The sequence below is a fragment of the Melanotaenia boesemani genome, chromosome 18, assembly GCF_017639745.1.
Source record: "Melanotaenia boesemani isolate fMelBoe1 chromosome 18, fMelBoe1.pri, whole genome shotgun sequence".
NCBI classification, from domain to species: domain Eukaryota; kingdom Metazoa; phylum Chordata; class Actinopteri; order Atheriniformes; family Melanotaeniidae; genus Melanotaenia; species Melanotaenia boesemani.
Window position 1 is genome coordinate 21,894,772 of NC_055699.1, and position 20,606 is coordinate 21,915,377.

Sequence of the window (20,606 nt, forward strand, 5' to 3'; positions counted from 1 at the left end):
GATAGACCTCCCTGGAATGCTCTTGGTGCAAACCCAAAGACTAAATCATCTCACAGGGAAATGGGAGGACGAGTAACAGGCAGAGCCCAGTTTGCTGAGATTAGCGATGCGACCAACTGGCCTGCTCTGCTATCCAGACCAAGTACCTCCTCAACCCCTCTCTAGCAAGATATAGTCATGACCAGTTGTCAAAAGGAAAACTAACTAGTTTCCTTCTCAACAACAAGACATGCAACTACAGAACAGGTTTGCTCCACTGCTGCAGAATTTTGGATCTACAGTTGATGACCGAGATGAAATCTCCCTACACAACAGGGTAAGACCAAAAAACAACTCAGAAAGTAAAAGGCGACAAGAAAAGCAAATGGCTGGGCCTTAGTATCTTATTGTTGGTGACTTTGGTGTAAAAGACATTAGAAATGTGTATGTAAAATATACAAAATTGTGTTGTATTGTGCTTTCCCAAGGATATGGTATCAGATATAAGAGACAAAATTACGCAAATTTTGGCTGCACACCCAACTGTGGAAAACCTCATACTGCATGTGGGGTTGAATGATGTTGTGAAACAACAATCTGAGGTGCTGAAACGGGACTTTACTGAACTGCTGGATACGATCAGCTGTCTGAATGCCCAGATATTCATCAGTGGTCCTCTCCCTCCGATCAGAGGAGGAGTGGAGAGATTCAGCAGGCTGTTTAGTCTGAATACATGGCTGTCAGCTGTATGTACCACACATCCAGTTAATTTCATAGACAATTTCAACTTCTTCTGGGACTACAGGCACATTTTAAAGACAAATGGATTCTGCCTGAACAGATCAGGAGTAAGGCTGTTTGCCTCCAACTTGTTTTATGTTCTGAACACACTCTATTCCTTTGGACAAGGACAACAGACAAGAGCGACCAACACAACGTGATAACACAGAGCCTAGAGGAAACCTTGAGAAAAAAACCACCTCAGCCCCCTCCTGAAAAAAAACCCAAAGCTTCCAGTGAGGACCCATCCCCTTCATACACATACACATCATACACCATCCAGGTCACCCTCCCTCTCCCATCCTCCCCATCCCTCCTGAACTTCACCTCCCAGATGAAGGAGCTTGTAACTATTGCAACCAAACTAACCTCATGTCCCAGTCCCATCTTTTCACCCCGAAACATACCACTTCATCCTCCCCCACCAATTCTCCAGCGAGCTCTGACACAATCATCACAGCCTCAGCGCCCACCTCCCCTCCCTTCATGACGGAACCAAACTCGTCCTCTGTCTCCACAGCCTGATAACAGAACAGCATCTGATTGATATGTGTTGGGTCCTGCCTGCTGCTATGTGGGTCCACATGACTCTCTCCAGCATAAGTCAGGTCCCAAAATGCAAGTAGTTTACTTTATCCCTGTTTAAATAGGCAGCAAATAGGGCTGATAAATGTTCAGAAAAGCAAGATTCACCCAATACATACTATAAATTTATCAAATCTTGTGTTCATTCCTCATCAGCCTCAGTCTGTCCATAACAAAAACTAGACAGCTAATGTTTTTAAGCACACTGAAGCTAGCTTTACTAAATGTCAGATTTCTGGCTTAAATCATTTTTAATCAATGATTTTATTACAAAGCAAAAACTGAATTTCTTGTTTTTAACAGAAACCTGGTTAGCCAGAGAAAATGATTGGTTGTCCTTATAGAAGCGTCCCCTCCAAACTTGTGGTGCTTTGTGAGTGAAGCTAGATCACATCAGAAAGGTGGAGGAATGGCTGTTTTCTTTAATGATTCCCTCCAATGCAGCAGATATCTTATAAAAACCTTGCAGGTCAGATAACTCTGAACATAACGATTTCTTCTGTACAGTAAGGAGCAGAGGTCAGATCAACTTAGAGCAGAAGGCCAGAAGCTGGGGAAGGAAGCTGGACAAGACCTGATGAGTTCTGAACAACCAGTTCAGACCACTAGCACACATGTTAGAACTACATCCGAACAGACTCTGAGTCTTTGAAGCTCATACGTGTTTTCTTTTCTGTGTTTATGGCTTGAGAATGATTGAAAAATAAATTTTCCTAGATACTTTTTTACAATATGTTTTAATCTGTTGAATAAATAAAAAATTTCTTGAGAGTTGGAAGAAAAAACAGCAAAAAGAGAAAAGATAAGATTTTTTATACAAATGTGTAACAAGTATTTATTAAATCAATTCTGACTCAGTAGTAAAATATGTTTAAAAATCAGTATAGAAAAGCTACAACAGCTCCAATGAACTGACCTCAGAGTCTCCAGTCGACAGTTTGGACTCTCCAGTCCATCACACAGCTTCTTAACTCCTGAATCTTCCAGCCTGATGTTACTGAGGTCTGCCTCTGTCAGATGGGAGGGGTTGGACTTCAGAGCTGAGGCGATAACTTCACAGTCAGCCTCAAGGAGTTGGCAAAACTCAAGTCTGTAATCAGAGAAAATGGAGTCAGTTCTAATGAAAGAGGATCTGAATTATTAACAAACTGACTGAATGTGATGACAAAAACAGAAACATCAGTTTGTGAACATCTGTTCTTTATTTCTGTGATTCATCTTATCTCGTCTCTGTTTGAGATGACACAATAAATCTCTCCAGTTTCTATCAGACCTGCAGACTTTAAACCTCTCCTTTGTACTACACACTGTTGTGTACAGACCTTTTCTTTTATATAGATGTGTACATTTTTATAATTTTATACTTTAAACCCTGTAAATACTGTTTATGTTATGTCTGTTCTTGTGTTTTTCTTTCCATGTTTTTTTGTTTTAGCATTTTCACTCCAAGACAAATTCCTGTGAAAACTTAGTTAACAATAAAATCCCATTCTGATCCTGATCCTGGTCGCTTAGAACCAGAACACATTCAGGATCTTCTTGTTTATTATGAACCAACCAGATCCCTCAGGTCATCAGGGTCAAGTCTACTTTCTGTTCCCAGAGTCAGAACTAAACATGGAGAGGCAGCGTTCAGTTTTTATGCTCCTCATGTGGAGAAGAGGATTTGCTTCCATGATGTGTCCACCCAGACTTCAGCAGCCTGGTCCCTGTAATGCTGCTGCAGTCATATTGTGAATCCACAGGAGTGGAACATCTTCATCTGGTACCAGTGTCATACTTTGAATGTAGAAGACTGAGCTGCATCATGTTTTCAAATCCTGGAGGATTCATGTGTTCATAGATTTAACTTTCAACCTACATCAGTTATCAAGTGACAGCTGTGGTTCAGTGATGATCTTCACTGAACTTCTGAACTAAAAGCTGGAGGTTGAAGCTCAGGAGCTGCTAACTTTCATCCTTTCATTTTCCAGATAAATTTTTAAAAGAAGAGTTTTGTGGAAAAATAGGAAACAAAACAATACATTTTTATTCAGTTCTTCTTTACAGTTAAAGAAGTTCTCTCTATATTTCCATTTTTCTTCTTTAATTTTCTTCTTTTCCAGGTTTAATCTTGTTGTGTTTCTCTGATCATTTCAGATTATCTGACTAATGACTGATGAAGTGAGAAAAACTCCTGATCTACTCTGACTGATAAAGTTCATGAACACATTAACTCACCGAAACTTCCTGCAGTTCCTCACAGCTGGGATCAGTCTCCGTCGTCCTCCATCTGTAGTGTTGTACTTCATCAGGTCCAACTCATCCAGAACCTCCTCTGACATCTGCAGCATGTAGGCCAGAGCTGAACACTGGATATCTGAGAGCTTCTTCTCTGATCTGTTCTCTGACCTCAGGAACTCTTGAATCTCCTGATAAACTGAGAGGTCGTTCATCTCCATCAGACAGTGGAAGATGTTGATGCTTCTGTCAGGACTGATGTTACCAGTGTTCATGTTCTTCAGGTTATCTATGGCTCTCTGGATGGTTTCTGGACTGTTCTCTGTCTGACCCAACAGGCCTGCTAAGAGTCTCTGGTTGGACTGCAGAGAGAGGCCATGAAGGAAGCGAGTGAACAGGTCCAGGTGGCCATTTTTACTTTTAAAGGATTCTTCGATCACACTCTTTAAGAAGACATCTAGAAATAACCTTTCCATTTTATCATCACCATCATTATAATCATTATCATTATCGCCATCATCATCATCACCATCATCATCATTATAAGCATCATCATCATAATCATTATCATTATCACCATCATCATCATTATAAGCATCATCATCATCATAAGCATCATCATAATAATCATTATCATTATCACCATCATCATCATCATAAGCATCATCATAATAATCATTATCATTATCACCATCATCATCATCATAAGCATCATCATAATAATCATTATCATTATCACCATCATCATCATTATAAGTGTCATCTTCATCATTATAATCATTATCGCCATCCCCATCATCACTGTAATCATCATCATCATCACCATTATTATCATCATCATTATAATCATTATCATTTTCGCCATCATCATCATCCCAGTCTCTCCCCGGGAATTTCTTCAGCACCTCTGTGTTCCTGTTGATGTAACTGTGCATCATGTAGACTGCAGCCAGAAACTCCTGAACACTCAGATGAACGAAGCAGTAAACTGGTTTCTGGAAGATCACACACTCTCTTCTGAAGATCTCAGTACAAACTCCTGAGAACACCGAGGCCTCTGTGACATCCAGACCACACTGCTCCAGGTCTTCTTGGTAGAACATGATGTTTCCTTTCTCCAGATGTTCAAACGCCAGCCTCCCCAGCTTCAGAAGAACTTCCCTGTCAGCCTCCATCAGCTCCTGTGGACTCGTCTCATGTCCCTCATGGTACTTGTTCTTCTTCCTCTTTGTCTGGACCATCAGGAAGTGTGAGTACATGTCCGTCATGGTCTTGGGCAGCTCTCCTCTCTGCTCTGTGGTCAACATGTGCTCCAGAACTGTAGCAGTGATCCAGCAGAAGACTGGGATTCCACACATGATGTGGAGGCTCCTGGATGTCTTCATGTGGGAGATGATTCTACTGGACATCTCTTCATCACTGAATCTCCTCCTGAAGTACTCCTCCTTCTGGACATCAGTGAAGCCTCGTACTTCTGTTACCCTGTCAACACATGTAGGAGGGATCTGATTGGCTGCTGCAGGTCTGGAAGTGATCCAGATGAGAGCCGAGGGCAGCAGATTCCCCTTGATGAGGTTTGTCAGCAGCACGTTGACTGAAGACTTCTGTGTGACATCAGAAACAACCTCAGTGTTGTTGAAGTCCAGAGAAAGTCTGCTTTCATCCAGACCATCAAAGATGAAGAGAAGTTTCCAGACAGCCAGCTGCTCTGCTGGGATCTTCTGTAATGTTGGATGGAAAACATGGAGCAGCTGGAGAAGACTGTACTGATCATCTCTGATCAAGTTCAGCTCCCTGAATGAAAGCAGAACCACCACACTGACATCTTGGTTCTCCAAACCCTCTGCCCAGTCCAGAGTGAACTTCTGCACTGAGAAGGTTTTTCCAACACCAGAGACGCCGTTGGTCAGAACCACTCTGATTGGTTCATGTTGGTCAGGTAAGGTTTTAAAGATGTCGTGGCACCTGATTGGAGTGCCATGGAGGGTGTTGATCTTGGAAGCGGTCTCCAGCTGCCTCACCTCATGTTGGGTATTAACTTCTTCACTCTGTCCCTCTGTGATGAAGAGCTCAGTGTAGGTCCTGTTGAGGAGGGTTCTACTTCCTGTTCCATCAGTTCCTTCAGTCACATGTTCACATCTCCTCCTCAGACTGATTTTATGTTCTAAAACCTCCTGCAGACCAACATCTGCTGGAAATAAGAACATAGAGACAAAAAGAAAATAAATCAGATTAAGTAGAATTTGGCCTTTTTTCTTTTCCCAGTAATTTTTTCCTTCAGCCTCACAGTGAAGCCGTCAGTAAACAGGGAAACAAGTAAAAACAGCTTAGAAACTGAAGTCAAACCAGAGATTCAGCTCCAGACCTCCTGAGAACTGAACACAGACAGACTTTTAAAATCATGATGGAGCCTTTTTGTTGTTTGGTTGAGCTTCCAGCAGAGTTTCTGCAATTGAATCATCTTGATTTTATTTTTATTTTTTTAATCCCAATATGTTGGATCAGGTTTTTAGGACTGACTAAACCCCAGGTAGTCAAACTGATAGTCTAACAATTAGTTAACAGCCTGCATTATGGTCTTCTTACTGTGTTAGACTTATAGGACAGGGGGTCGGTTCAGGGGTTGTTTGGAGGATGAAGGTTGATTCTAGTTGCTCTGATTGGCCCTGAAAGCTGATTGGTTCATGAACACAGAGACAGCTGGAGCCATCAGAAACCATCAAATATGGAAGATAAATGTATGAACTTGGATTATTTTTCAAGAGAGAACACAGGACACGTCTTCCAGAAAAAGTCTAACAGATTTCACTGAGATGATCTTTATAATGATCTGAAACATTTAACAACACGCCTGAGTTAAAACAAGATCTGAACAGAAATATCTGACCTGCTACAGTTCTGCTCTGACCAGCTGTCTGCAGTCCAGTTCTGGTTCTGGGTCTGTTCCCACACTGGGGACAGGAGGAGCCTCCTGATGAAGCAGACTGGTCCCAGTATGAGCTGATGCAGCATCTGCAGAACCAGTGTCCACAGCCGGTAGAGACTGGATCCTTCAGGACGTCCTGACACAAAGGACAGCAGGACAGCTGCTCTTCCTCACAGACACCACTCCTCTTCCTCCTGTGAAGACATTTCTTCATCATTAAAATGTTTTTCTGACTGTTGCTGAAAATATCAGAGGTGTCGACCCTGTCCAGAAGTTGTGACGTATCAGAGGACAGTAAAAGAGTTTCTAGGTTTCTGTTTGGATCCAGCATTCATTCTGTGATGAAAATGATGATTCTTTGATTTTAGCTGCTTCAGAAACACAAACAAACAGGGGTGGTTCTAGGATCAGAGGTTTAGGGGTGCTGAGAACCCAGACAGCTGCCCAGCCAGGCAAGAGAAACTTCACGGTTTTATATATTTTAACACAAAAGCAAAACAGTGTTTGGTAAAGTCTATAACTAAGTCATCAAGCCTGATAAAGGTTATTTAAATGCTGAGCCACAGAAAAAGAGGAATGAATTGGAATCATAACAGAAAAATACTGTAGTTCTAATTTCTGGGGGAAAACAACTAATTTTGATACAGCAGCTCCTCAACATACACATAAACAGTATGTATGTTTCTGGAGTAAACCCGCCCACTATAGTGAGTACCAAAAATACAAAAAATGGATATAATAAATACATATATACCAATACATTTTAAAAAGTGTTTGAAATCTACATAATAATAATGATAATAATAATAATAATAATAATAATAATAATAATAATAATAATAATACAATTACAAAAGCGAGGCAACCCTGCCTATGTATGTTATCTTTGTACGGATACTGCAGATTATTCCTTTTACTTTAACCTCTCGCCTCATTGGCAAATCTGTCGATTACGTTTCGGTGTTCGACTCTCTTCTTACCTGCTTCTTCCTGACCTTGCATTTTCTCTTCTCCTTCCCCTTTTTCATCTCTCCCTCTTTCGACTGACAATCATAACCAAATAGATTTTATTTAACTAGATTAAAGAAAATACATAAATATGAAAAAATATTATTGAAAATACTAATAAAGTCCTCTCTGCTCCTCTCTCTTTTTTTGTACTGTCAACCAAAAGGCAAATAACCGAACAATGTGTTATTTATCTAATATGAGATATAAACAATTATACATTGATCCAACTTATAACAACTTATTACTTATTCTTGATAGATAGACCATTTGATCTTTCTTATCTGAACCTGGCTTTTTTTTCCCAAAAGAAACAATCTTATGTTCATGATGAGGCTGTCAGTCTGTGCACACACACACACTCAGTCAGTTAGCGAGTCAGTAGCACCTTGGCTTTAATCTTAACACATGCACATGACATGTAGGAGCCATATGTTGGGTTATTTATTTCCCACTTGAAGTATGTGTGCACTTGCGCAGTGACACCACTGGTGATTGTGGGTGGCACTGTGGGTGTGTTGAGGTTATTAATGAGTGTGCTCACCTATGTTGGTTTGGGGCCTGGAGCATGGAGACAGGGTGAGCTTGAGCTGAAACTTTCTATTAACCGTCATTGTTATCATTGTCACTGTATATAACAGAGGACAGTGATACTGACCACTTCTAACTTTTCTTAGCTAGAAAAACGTTGACTAACTCTTACCTAACAACACAAAGAGAAACCTAAGCTTAAATGCAGCAAACATGAGGACTGCTAATGATAATAATGTGTTGGTATTAAGTGGTAAAAGTTAAGAATTGTGTCACATATCCTGGTGTAAGTTACTTACACCGCTACAGCAGCTACATCAGCCCCTCAGGAAGGCAGCGCATCGCTCTGCAGAGAGCTCAGAGCCCGAGGTGGGGAAAGGCAGGCGGGATCATATCATTTTTGAGGCGGGCGGGAGGGTATTTTTCTATATTATGTTTCAAACAAGCATAGCATGGTTTTTATACATTTCTAGTTTGTAAAAAACAAAAAAAAGGACACAAATAATAATAAAAAAAAATAAAATCTCAAATTTTAGGAGTGCTGGGGTTCAATTTAGGCGTACTTCAGCACCCCCAAAATGGGCTAGTAACGCCTATGCAAACAATCATCTGTTTTTCCTCTGACTGATTAAGGACCAGTTCATCTGGCTGCAGGTTGATGTTAAAACAAACTCAACATTTCCTGCACAAAAATCTGAAGTTTCCTCTGATTATGTTCAGTTTATTTGGAGACATCACTGCTGCAAGATCTCAGCATATTTACCATAAAAAAGATATTTTAAACCTGATTTATGTTTTTTTTCTTTTTTTAATAAAGGAGTGAATGAAAATGATTGTTAATGGCACACACACAAATTGATATATTTTATATTGTATTGATATAAAAGTTGATCAATAAAATGCTGATATGTGAGATGATGAGAAAAGAGCAGCTCAAATAAAATCAGACAGAAAATAAAGCATCACTGACACATGAAGGTTGTTCAGGATTACTGGAGCTGCTGAGCTCTGATCTGATAAGATGATCTTAAAAAAATTATGATAAAAAAAACTTTATTTTAATTTAGTACTCAGTAAAGACATTTTTAAACTTTATAACAGAACTGTCAATCACAAAAATTACTGTCCAATAGGAAAGGAAGACTCAGAAAACCCTCCCATCTGAGAGGTTTCTGTAAACAAAAAGTCAGGGAGCACAAAGGAGAGATCAGGAAGTATGACTGTAAAAATTCTTTTCTGATTGTTTTCCAAAGGTTCCTCTGAGTCTGTTGAGGCGTTTCTGTGGATGAACCTACAGCTCAGCAGCTCTCCATCTTTACAGATCCTCAAACAGCTGGATGTTGATGATGTAAAGAAATGTTTGGAAAGCCAGCTGTTAACATGTGTTATCAGTGTTTGATCTGATGTTGTGGAGCTGGCAGCAGATACGTGGTCACAAATGGAAGGATGGACTTTTCCAGAGACTTCAGGGAGATCAGCAAATATCCTCAAACCTTGATTCACTTCTCTTACTGGGAGTTTGAAGGTCCAAGTCCATTACTGAATGTGTGTGTTTGGATCAGTCCTCTTAGACCAGATTTCAGCTTCTCACCCTCTAAGTTCTCTGCAGGGACCAGAAAATAAAGGAGAACATCCTGAAACCTCTGTTTCACTTCTCTTACTGTGAGTCTGAAGGTCCAGGTCCAGCACTGAAGTCTGGAGGATTTGGCATGGACCAGTCACTCTTCATAGACACACAGTCCAGTTCTGGAGTTTCTGTTCTCCATCTGTGGTTCTGACCTCTGCAAACACAAACATGTTGTCATTCATATCACATCAATCAGTGAGAAATTCTCTGATGAAAACCACTGAAGAAGCTCTGAACACACAAACTGCTGCAGAGAATTTGAAACTTTCATGTTTGGATCAGTCCTCTTAGACCAGGGGGGTTATTACAGAAAGAAGGTTTAACAAAAGCTGTAATAAAGCATGTGCTCGAGGTTGCTAAATCCTCTGACGTCTTAACTCACACTGTCGGATCCAAAACACCTGCTATGAAAACACTATTGGAACCCTGTAGTGGTTAAAACAGGTGTGTGCATGTTCGCAGTAAACCTATAAAAGGCGTCATGCATCATGATGAAGATGGCCAAATATAATTTCCATAGGTTTAATTACAGGATCTATCTATCTGTCCGTCCGTCCGTCCGTCTTATATTATATTATATTATATTATATTATATTATATTATATTATATTATATTATATTATATTATATTATATTATATTATATTATGAACTGATGTAACACGTCTGCCTCCAAGCATACATGGATCCAAGTGAAAACAAAATATAAAAACATTCTTCAGACTGTTAAGAAGTTCTCATCTGCACCTTGGACAAATTCGTCCGGTAGCCTATAATTTAACAGATATTGCCATTTCACAGCCAATAAGAAGACAGTAGTGGGCAAAAGATGGGTTTAAGGCGACCGTTACAACCCCTCACCCCTGTGGAGGAGGTCGTGATGAGCATCAACCTTGGTTCAGTCCACCGATGCAGACATTCTGGTCTTGTCTGGAACTTGGCTAATGTTACGGCTCCCGCCGTTTCGGATTGGCTGCTGGACCTGCCAATCATCTTTGACACGCGGATGCGGAGGCGGGACCTCGCTGGCCCTCTGTGGTGGGCTGTGGGATCTGTCACTCAACGGATTGCGGATGTGACGTCACTCGACCTTCCCCTCTGCTTCGCGGATTGGATGCTGGGCCGAGAGAGGCTGCAGCTGATCCCAATTGCAATGATTGACCATTGTTGGACTGATGCTTAAAACGGGGAATATCCCATTCCTCGGGAGCGGTGTCATTAGGGCATTGGCTCATTTAGTGCGTGGTTCTGGAACTTATGTTTGATCGAGGCTTTGGGCTATTGTGTAGACTTTGTAAATGGTAGTTAATCTTGAGTGTCCAACAGAGTGTTAGGACTTTTGATTTGCATTTATTGGTTAATTGCACAGAGTGCCTTCTTGTGTTCTCTTGTATTCTGATAGAGTTAACAGGGACTTCTCACTAGGAGAAGCTCCCCTCTTTTTGTTAGTAGTTTAGTGGTTTGTGATTTCTGAGTTCTGTATACTTTTGATACGGTTAAGTTTCCTTTGTGTTTATTGTTCACTTTTATTTTATAGCTATTTAAGAAAGCTCAATTTTGTGTTATTTGTTATTTCCTGAAAAGGACACTTTAAGTTTGTAGGGATTTCCTGAAAAGGATCTTTTTTGTTATAACGAGAATATTTAAATAAATCATTATTTATTTTTGACCTTTGTTTGGTTCGTTGTGTTACATGTCCCTTTTACACCCCTGGACAAAAAGGGGGCTGTAACATAATGGGGGCTCGTCCGGGAGATTTCTTTTGAGCATTTGGAATAATCGTTTGGTTTGTGTGAATGGTGCAAATAACAAAGTTTGAGCTGCACTGACTTCGGGTTGATAACAATAGAGGCAATGGCTCGATTCAGTCTGGAGCGGTTCAAGGAGAACCCCACTCTGGAACAGATTGGGCATTGTAGAAAGGACGATCTGGCAGTCCTAGCGGACGCCTATGATATTCCGTTACCTAAAGGGGTAAAGAAGGAGGTAATGAGAACTATGGTGGTCACTGGTTTGGTAGAACGTAACGTGCTGTGTATAGCTGAGAAGGCTGAAAGTGATCTGGTGGACAGTCCTGATGTTGCGGGTCCTTCGGGAGCGTCAGAATCTGGCAAAACTGAGCAGAAAGGCCTGCTTGGGTCAGATGAGAGAGGAGCGGCTGCACAGGCTGCTGATAGACTAGTCACGCCTGTCACACTGCCTCGTTTTGAGCCGCTGCGCTCAGAGGACAGTGGTAGCCTCTCTCCTGGTGATGCACGCTTAAAGATCCGGCTAGCCAGATTGCATCTGGAAGCCGAGGAAAAGGCCCAGGAACGTCAAATGCGGCTGGACATTAGGAGACTGGAGATTGAGGCTGAAACAGCCATACGTATACGTCAACTGGAGCTGGGAGCCCAGAATCAAGCCATGGTAAGACCAATATTGAATGACTCCTCGGGGTCTCCGAGTTCTCCTCCCTTCTCTAATCCTTTAGATATGTCTAAAGTCATTCCGTTCATTCCGGAATTTCGTGAATCTGAAGTTGATTGTTATTTTACTGCTTTCGAACATATGGCAATTGCATTACAGTGGCCGCGAGAATGCTGGCCAGTCCTAATTCAGTGCAGACTCAAGGGGAAAGCACGGGAAGTGGTTTCCTCACTCCCTCTGTTGGACAGCCAAGATTACTGCAAGGTAAAAACTACTGTGTTAAAAGCGTATGAGCTTGTTCCAGAAGCTTATAGGCAGAAATTCAGAGCACACAGAAAGGATGTTTCGCACACTTATGTTGAGTTCGCTCGTGAGAAGAGTAATTTATTAGAAAAATGGTGTTCCTCATGTGATGTGAATACTTTTGAGGAGTTCAAAGAATTAATTCTGTTGGAGAAATTCAAGAAGCAATTACCTGAAAAAGTGGTAATTCATCTGAATGAGCAGCGCGTGACAGATTTGGCTACAGCTGCAGTTTACGCTGATGAATATGCATTGACACATAAAACTGTGTTTCAGCCCGTGGGAAAGGCTGTTGAAAAAAAGGTGACAACCTTTGTGAGAAACAGCCATGATGACAGAGCTTGTTTTTATTGTCACCAGCCCGGTCATTTAATAAGAGGTTGTCCGAAGCTGGCTGAAAAGAATAAACCCTCGACTTCCTCCCCGAGAGAAAAAGGAGTTGAATTCACCCAGGGAACAGGTACTGCAAAGGAGGTTGGTCGCACATTAGATCCCTGTTTTCAACCATTTGCCATGCCTGGTTCTATTTCTCTAACAGGTGCCACGGAGGAGGGACAGCGGATTGTGGTATTACGTGACACTGGTGCATCCCAAACTCTGGTACTCGCGAATGCTTTGCCCTTTTCAGACAGCAGCTATGCGGGGTACAAAGTAATTCTGCGAGGAGTCGGAAAGGGATATGTGCCGTGTCCTGTTCATTACGTGTATCTAAACACGAAACTAGATAAAACAGCATCCATACCGCTGTAACCCAACTAAACGAGAACAGATGAGGCAAGAAACCGCTTATTTGTTACAGAATGGATTCGCTATACCTAGTTCTAGTCCGTGGAGTTCGCCCTGCTTAGTCGAATCAAAACCCGATGGTTCGCCTAGGTTTATTACCGACTATCGGAAGGTAAATTCGGTGACCATAAATGATGCGTATCCTCTACCGCGCGTAGATGACTGCGTGGACACTGTAGGAGCAGCTAAATTTGTCAGCAAATTGGATCTTTTGAAGGGTTACTGGCAAGTCCCTCTCACGTCCCGAGCATCCAAGATTTCAGCTTTTGTCACACCTGATACCTTCTTGCAGTATACCGTAATGGCGTTCGGCATGTGCAATGCCCCGGCCACGTTCCAAAGACTAGTTAACACTTTGTTTTCAGACCTCCCGTTTTGCTCGGCGTACTTGGATGATGTGGTTGTTTTCACTGAGACGTGGGGAGACCACATCAGTGCATTAAAAACGATATTTTCTCGTTTGGCAGACGCCAACCTTACGTTAAACCTCGCTAAATGTGAGTTTGGGCGAGCAACTGTTACCTATTTGGGCAGACAAGTAGGGCAGGGGGTTGTGCGCCCAGTGGAAGAGAAAACTGTTGCCATTAGTAAATTTCCCATTCCCCAGGACAGGAAAGCTTTACGTCGCTTCCTGGGAATGGCTGGTTACTACCGTAATTTTTGCCCGAACTACTCGACCATTGTTGAGCCCTTGACGTCATTAACTAGTCCGAAAAAGGATTATCTCTGGACCTCTGATTGTCAGCACGCCTTCGAGAGCGTAAAGGCGCTTCTGCAGAGTGCCCCGGTACTAGCTGCACCGAACTTGAGTCATCCATTCAAGCTGGACGTTGACGCCGCTGTGGGGGCAGGCGCTGTACTCCTACAGTCTGGTGCGGATGGGATTGATCACCCCGTCTGCTATTTTTCCCGCAAGTTCGGCCAACATCAAATGCACTATTCTACCATCGAGAAGGAGACTCTGTCGTTATTGCTGGCTCTACAATACTTCCATGCGTACGTGGGTTCTTCTCTTGTGGCCGTTCATGTTTTCACGGACCACAATCCGTTGACCTTCCTCAATCGCATGTACAATCAGAATCAGAGGCTCATGAGATGGGCTCTTATCCTGCAGGAGTTTAATTTGGAGATCCGGCATAAGAAGGGCGTCGACAACTACTTTGCAGATGCCCTATCCCGTGTATGAGTATGCTTGTGTGTACTGTATTGTGTGAACTAACTCCTGTGTTTGTGTAGCTGCCTCTGGACCTGTTTAAAGGAATCTGAGGTCAGATTTTAAGGGAGGGGGGGCTCCCAGCTCCTTTTTAATGTGACTGTCGTCACCAACAAAATACTAACCTAGCCCAACACCAAACTAAACAAAAGATAAACACAATGGCAGAACACAAAGGTGTAGCAAAGGTTCAACTAAAACTGAGTGTAAAACAAAAAGGTAAGTCCAGACTAAAAGGACTGTTCTACCGTTCCCCACTGGGAACACACAAGCAGCCACGGATTTATCCTGCTGCACTCTCGAACAGTCACACACCAAACAGACTACCACTTAGCGCAGCGGACACCCAGCAAGCCCTGCTACCAATTTCCTGCCAAACTCAGAGCCGAGGCCACCTGCGCTGGCCAGCCTCGCTCCTACAACCTGAACACACACAGTGAATAAAGTGATGTTACGGCCCCCTTTTTGTCCAGGGGTGTAAAAGGGACATGTAACACAACGAACCAAACAAAGGTCAAAAATAAATAATGATTTATTTAAATATTCTCGTTGTAACAAAAAAGATCCTTTTCAGGAAATCCCTACAAACTTAAAGTGTCCTTTTCAGGAAATAACAAATAACACAAAATTGAGCTTTCTTAAATAGCTATAAAATAAAAGTGAACAATAAACACAAAGGAAACTTAACCGTATCAAAAGTATACAGAACTCAGAAATCACAAACCACTAAACTACTAACAAAAAGAGGGGAGCTTCTCCTAGTGAGAAGTCCCTGTTAACTCTATCAGAATAAAACAGAACACAAGAAGGCACTCTGTGCAATTAACCAATAAATGCAAATCAAAAGTCCTAACACTCTGTTGGACACTCAAGATTAACTACCATTTACAAAGTCTACACAATAGCCCAAAGCCTCGATCAAACATAAGTTCCAGAACCACGCGCTAAATGAGCCAATGCCCTAATGACACCGCTCCCGAGGAATGGGATATTCCCCGTTTTAAGCATCAGTCCAACAATGGTCAAGCATTGCAACTGGGATCAGCTGCAGCCTCTCTCGGCCCAGCATCCAATCCGCGAAGCAGAGGGGAAGGTCGAGTGACGTCACATCCGCAATCCATTGAGTGACAGATCCCACAGCCCACCACAGAGGGCCAGCGAGGTCCCGCCTCCGCATCCGCGTGTCAAAGATGATTGGCAGGTCCAGCAGCCAATCCGAAACGGCGGGAGCCGCAACAGCTAAAAAAAGAAATCTCTGACATGGTCCTTTGCCGTCAGCTCTGCCCCTTTTACATGAACTAAAGCAGATTTTAGAGTCTGGATAACTGAGCAGGTTTGAACACTTTCATTTCCAGCTCCAGCGTTCACTTCCAGCATTAAGTTGCCATAGCAACAGACTCATCTAAGAAGCTAACCCCCTTCATGAGCAGTTCACTTACTTTGTGTCTGATGGGTCTGGTCCAGTCCTCAAGTCTGGAGGTCTGGATGGGTCCGCCATCACAGACAGCTGGATCCTGCAGACGTTCTGTCCTCGTCTTCCTGAGAGGTAAAGCAGAAACACTCAGAACCAAAGAAAAACCAGTTTTTGTTTTCCAGCTGAGTTTCTGAGTGCAGTGAAGTCCTCCAACATGAACAAAGTCAGGAGAAAAAACCAACAGTCGTTTATCACAACTTAGAGCTAAAATCTGAGGATCTCCAGAATTCTTAAAGACTGGTCTGAACATCTGGATGAAACATGATTCTGTCTGTAGCACCATGAAAACATTTAAACCTCTTTCACCATCTGTCATCTTCTACAACTTAAAGATGGAGATCAGAAATTACATTTCTGGGTTTGATTAATGTAAAACTAAATATTTAAATTATTACTGTGACAAAACTTTATTTTAATATAAAAAGCTGAGTCGGCTTAATTTATAAAGCATTTTAAAACTATCAAGCACAGACCAAAGTACTGAAAGGTTGTCCAGTCCAGACCCAAATCAGATATAATTTCCTCCCACAGTCCAAAAACACCATGTTGGGTTAACTGGTGATTCTACAGGGTTAGGGTAGGGGGAGCAGGAAATGAAGTGGTCCTGTTTGGGCGGCTCACGGCAAAGAAAAAACAAAATGTTGCCGTCTGCGGTGCCGACAGAAACCTGCAACATTCTGAAAATTTGATGTATTCAATTAACAAACACACAAATGCATGCACGCGCACGCAAATGCATGCACACACTCACAGCAGCACCTCCTCCTTAGTGGTTATGGGAAATTCGAGTTCTTTCCAGCGGGTTTACCAGCGAATCACGTAGACTTCACCACTGGATTTAATGCAAATGTGTAAACCAGAAAAGGGGCAAGGCTAACGGTTTAATACAGCTAGCTTAACTTCTAAGTATCAAGTAATATCACGAATGATCTGCCAAATGTTCATTTAATTTTTAACATACAGGGTTTAAATGGTCCGTTAACCTTAGAGTGCCTCTAGAGAGAGAGTGGCGTCATCTCCGTTCACTGCAATGGTTCAGTTTTTCACAGCAATGGCGGCGTATGGAGCCCCTCAAAAGTTCCCGGAAGTTAGCAAAAGCTAAGCGACGGTCAATGTATTTCAATGGAGCAGATTGTCGGAGCTACACTTCTTCAAGGTAAGATGTTTTAATAGTCATATTTCCATATCAGTTGTGCATCTAAATCAACTTGACATGAGTAATTAAATATGTTGGCGGATTGTCACCGTCTAGATTAATATATTTAGAGATTATAAACCGATAAAAGTTTATGCTAGCACACTGATAGCAGCAGATGCCACAGGCTGATGAATGTAAATTCTGTTCGTCAATATAAATTGATCCATTGATAGCGAGGTTAATGTGTAGGGAGAGCGATTGTAGTTACATTTTTATTTAATTTTAATATATTTATAAGGCTGTGGAATTATGGACAAAGATATGAAGATGATTCTGTATGTGGGTCATAATGTGTGACCACCGCATTTCACACATTTAACACTATAGGCCAGGCCAATAATTACACCGTTCATTTTACATAATAACTAGAAAGTGAGCTGTTTTGTCGAATAGTACAGCCCATACAATTATACAATATTAGGGCTGTCATTTGATATTGCAGTTCAGTCATATATATTCACTATATATTATACTATTATATATTAATTATGTTGTATTATCAGTTCTGGGGTTGCCTGCTGTTAACTGGGATACTGTTCTTCACCTTCCTGCTTTGGCCACTTTTAAGTGTTGTTTCCTGTCTTTTTTTCTATATTCTGCAACCTCAACCATATAAATCTCCCTGTGATGTGTTTAATTTAAAAATAAACTTCCCAATGATATTATCTTTGAAAATGTGTAATGCATTGTTTTAATATGATTACCTCACATATTTTTTGTTTTCACAGTCCCTGATGGTGGTCAAATGTATCCTGCTGACTTTGGCCATCCATATTTCCCTTCTGTCCCTGTCTTTGGGGAAGCCATACATACGCACGCCTTTCTCTGAGCGATTGGAGCATCCCCATGCAGCACAGCATACCATGGTGAAGACTGTATTCAAGGATAGCAGAGAAAAGAAATGGCTAGACATGCTGATCTTGTCGAGTTTTATTCTAAAGGAATTCTTTTAGGTATTAAATGCATTTGGAAAACAAAGGGTGTTTGTCTGATTTATTATGTACATGTAGGGAGTAAGTCTTGGGATAGTTAACAAATAGTGATAGAAAGCCATGTATTTTCCATGAATTGAAATCAAAATTTTATTTATTTGCCATGGATTTTCTGTAAGAACACATTATATTGTGAGTCAGTCTGCCTCAGTCAAAATAAGTCTTAAGACTTAAAAGCAATTCACACAAGTAGATACTAATAAGTAAGAATAGATAACCCATTTATTTGAAATGAATTGGGGATCTAAATTTTATTTATTGGATATAGATTTCCTGTAAGAACAGTTATCATTATGCTGTGAGCCTAGATTTATTGTGTAGTCACTTGGTAAATCATTGTCGTCACCTGTTGGTATGCCTCAGTCTGAAAGATAAAGTTAAAAAAACAGAAAATATTATGATTTACATTGTTGTTGATGTCAAACAGGTTTAGTAAAACTTTGATGATTCATATCAATGAACACAACTATAAAAATATTGCAGAGCAAAGCCTTCATTGATCATTATTTACCGATTATCGTAGTTTTCCTATTATTTTGTATTGGCCGCCAAGCACTTCCTGGAACTTTTGGAGGCTACATGGACCACGTGATCGGCAAGTGTTTTGAGCTTCCGGTGGCGCCACTCTCTCTCTAGAGGCACTCTAGTTAACCTGTTTCGTGTGATGGCCTACAGTCTTGCTGCCCATTGGCAGCCACCACAACTGAAGAGTTGTCTCTCTTCTTAAATTAAAAAAATCATCTATGACCGCTGATGTTGACCACTCGAAATAACACCAGAGGGATAAAACGTCGGGCTGTCAGCCAATAAAACACGGAGGATTCCCCGCTTCCATAACATTCCTCTGTGATTGGTCATGTTGTTGTACCTGTGTTGCATTCACATAAGCCAGGAAATTACAAAACTACCATATTCTTTAATGTTATAAGGCGGATCAGCTAATGTAAACTTATACCTTCTGGGTTTAAAAAAAAAGACATTCGGAGCTTGATGAGAAATGTTCGGGACTAGAGCCGGGAATGTTCAGACCAGGTGACGTCAACGCGGGTTTCCATCGTTTAACGAGTGGCCTCGACATGCACGGTCCTGTGACGAGTTATTTTCAGAGGTACACATTACATTACAGTTATTTAGCACACGTTTTTTCCAAAGCAACTTACAGTGGTTAGGCGGTAACGTTAAGGGTATTGCCTAAAGACTCAACTGGAAGGCGAGGACGCCCTGCTTACTCTACAACACGCAGTATCCACTGTGGCTGTGCACGGCCCGCGGCGGAGACGGAGATTACGTCAGGCTCCGAGAGCGTGCAGGAGGTAAAATGAACGCGAGGAAATATGGAGATAATGTTTACGTTGAATCTGCCAGAAAACAAATAAAAGAGGCGAAAATGTGTCTTTGTTTATTATTATTCCAGACAAAATCACCTGCTTAAGTTTCACAGTGAAATTATTTTTTTCGGCCCCACCTGAGTCACACCTGAGAAACAGGAAGTCCCGGAGTTTAACTGCTCAGTTGAATAAATGCTGTTTGTATTGAAGAAGAATAATTTACCTCCTCTTCCTCTCCATTTCACAAAGAGAAAACCCACTCAGACACTCTGACAGAAGAATATTAATGACACTCACCTTTATTAGAACTGAGGTTTTCTCTTGCTGCTGTTTACTCAAGATGGAGCTGCTGCTGAACTATCTGAATTCTTTCACTTTCATTTCTCCTCCCTCTTCCTCACTGTGCCAGATGAACTAATATGGGCTTCACAGGAAACTGCCAGTCCTCCCATTCTGTCCAGACCCATCTTCACATTTTCCCTTTGGTAAAATACATCTTTGTTCCACAATAAATTTTCTCCTGTAACTTCATTAAATAATTTTTCTTACAAAACAGTGAAGTATCTTATTCCCAACATTTCATGATTAGATTTAATTAAAATGACATAGTTTGGGATAATTCTGAGATACAGTTTAACCAGACTGCAGTTTGCTAAGAGTAGTGAATTTCAGACTCCATGTATAGACAGGCTGATGTAAAGCACACCGAGGTTTTACCTTATAAGGTGTTTAGGGTCTTTGGTGCCCTGAAGACTGGACTAAGCACAACACCATGTGTGTAAACATATGTGTGTTTTCATAGGATTGGTCACTTTAGAACTTCAGGAATGTCTTTGTCTGAAAAGTAAGGATGCCTTACACATGTTTTCAGGGGGATTCCCAAAATTGGCCAGAGACCTCACAGAGATGCATATCCGTTTAAGATGTCACTTTCTGTAATAAACCATCGTTTTTTTATACATCAAGCTGATGTCCGGAGCTCTTCTTTTTACCTGAAAGTATTTTTGTCCCATCATCTGCGTCCACAAAATAAACAACAACAGTAAGGTTGAAGTAGGTGCAACTAGTTGCAGCTAAGTTTTATTTGGACAGTAAACTTATTAGAGTTGTCTGTTTTTTTCTTTTAGACACTATTAGTTTGATACCTCCACGTTTAAATTGAACCTCAGTGAATGAGAAGCTTTATGCTTCTCTTAGTTAATTTTTTTTCTTTTAATTTAATATTTTTTATGTTAATACCATTCAGTT

General features: G+C 41.3%; 3 protein-coding genes across 3 annotated transcripts in view; all 3 read right to left on the reverse strand.

Annotated features, from left to right (window-relative positions):
* LOC121628761 (gamma-crystallin N-B-like) overlaps positions 1-18,745 on the reverse strand; it is a 119,057-nt gene extending 100,312 nt beyond the window's left edge. Inside the window, exon 1 of the mRNA XM_041968086.1 lies at positions 18,683-18,745. Coding sequence (XP_041824020.1) covers positions 18,683-18,718 — 36 coding nt within the window. The 5' untranslated portion in view covers positions 18,719-18,745. The remainder of the gene's footprint in view (positions 1-18,682) is intronic.
* Positions 1-20,606, reverse strand: part of LOC121628724 (NACHT, LRR and PYD domains-containing protein 12-like) — a 2,607,341-nt gene that overhangs the window by 409,300 nt on the left and 2,177,435 nt on the right. The window lies entirely within an intron of this gene.
* LOC121629194 (NLR family CARD domain-containing protein 3-like) lies at positions 872-19,705 on the reverse strand. The gene is made up of 10 exons (XM_041968802.1): positions 19,656-19,705; positions 15,806-15,905; positions 9,691-9,810; positions 6,452-6,684; positions 4,320-5,755; positions 3,565-4,007; positions 2,261-2,434; positions 1,391-1,397; positions 1,167-1,280; positions 872-877 (listed from the first exon to the last, which is right to left on the reverse strand). The coding sequence occupies exons 2-10, from the start codon at positions 15,862-15,864 to the stop codon at positions 872-874; spliced, it is 2,592 nt and encodes an 863-aa protein (XP_041824736.1). The 5' UTR covers positions 15,865-15,905; positions 19,656-19,705.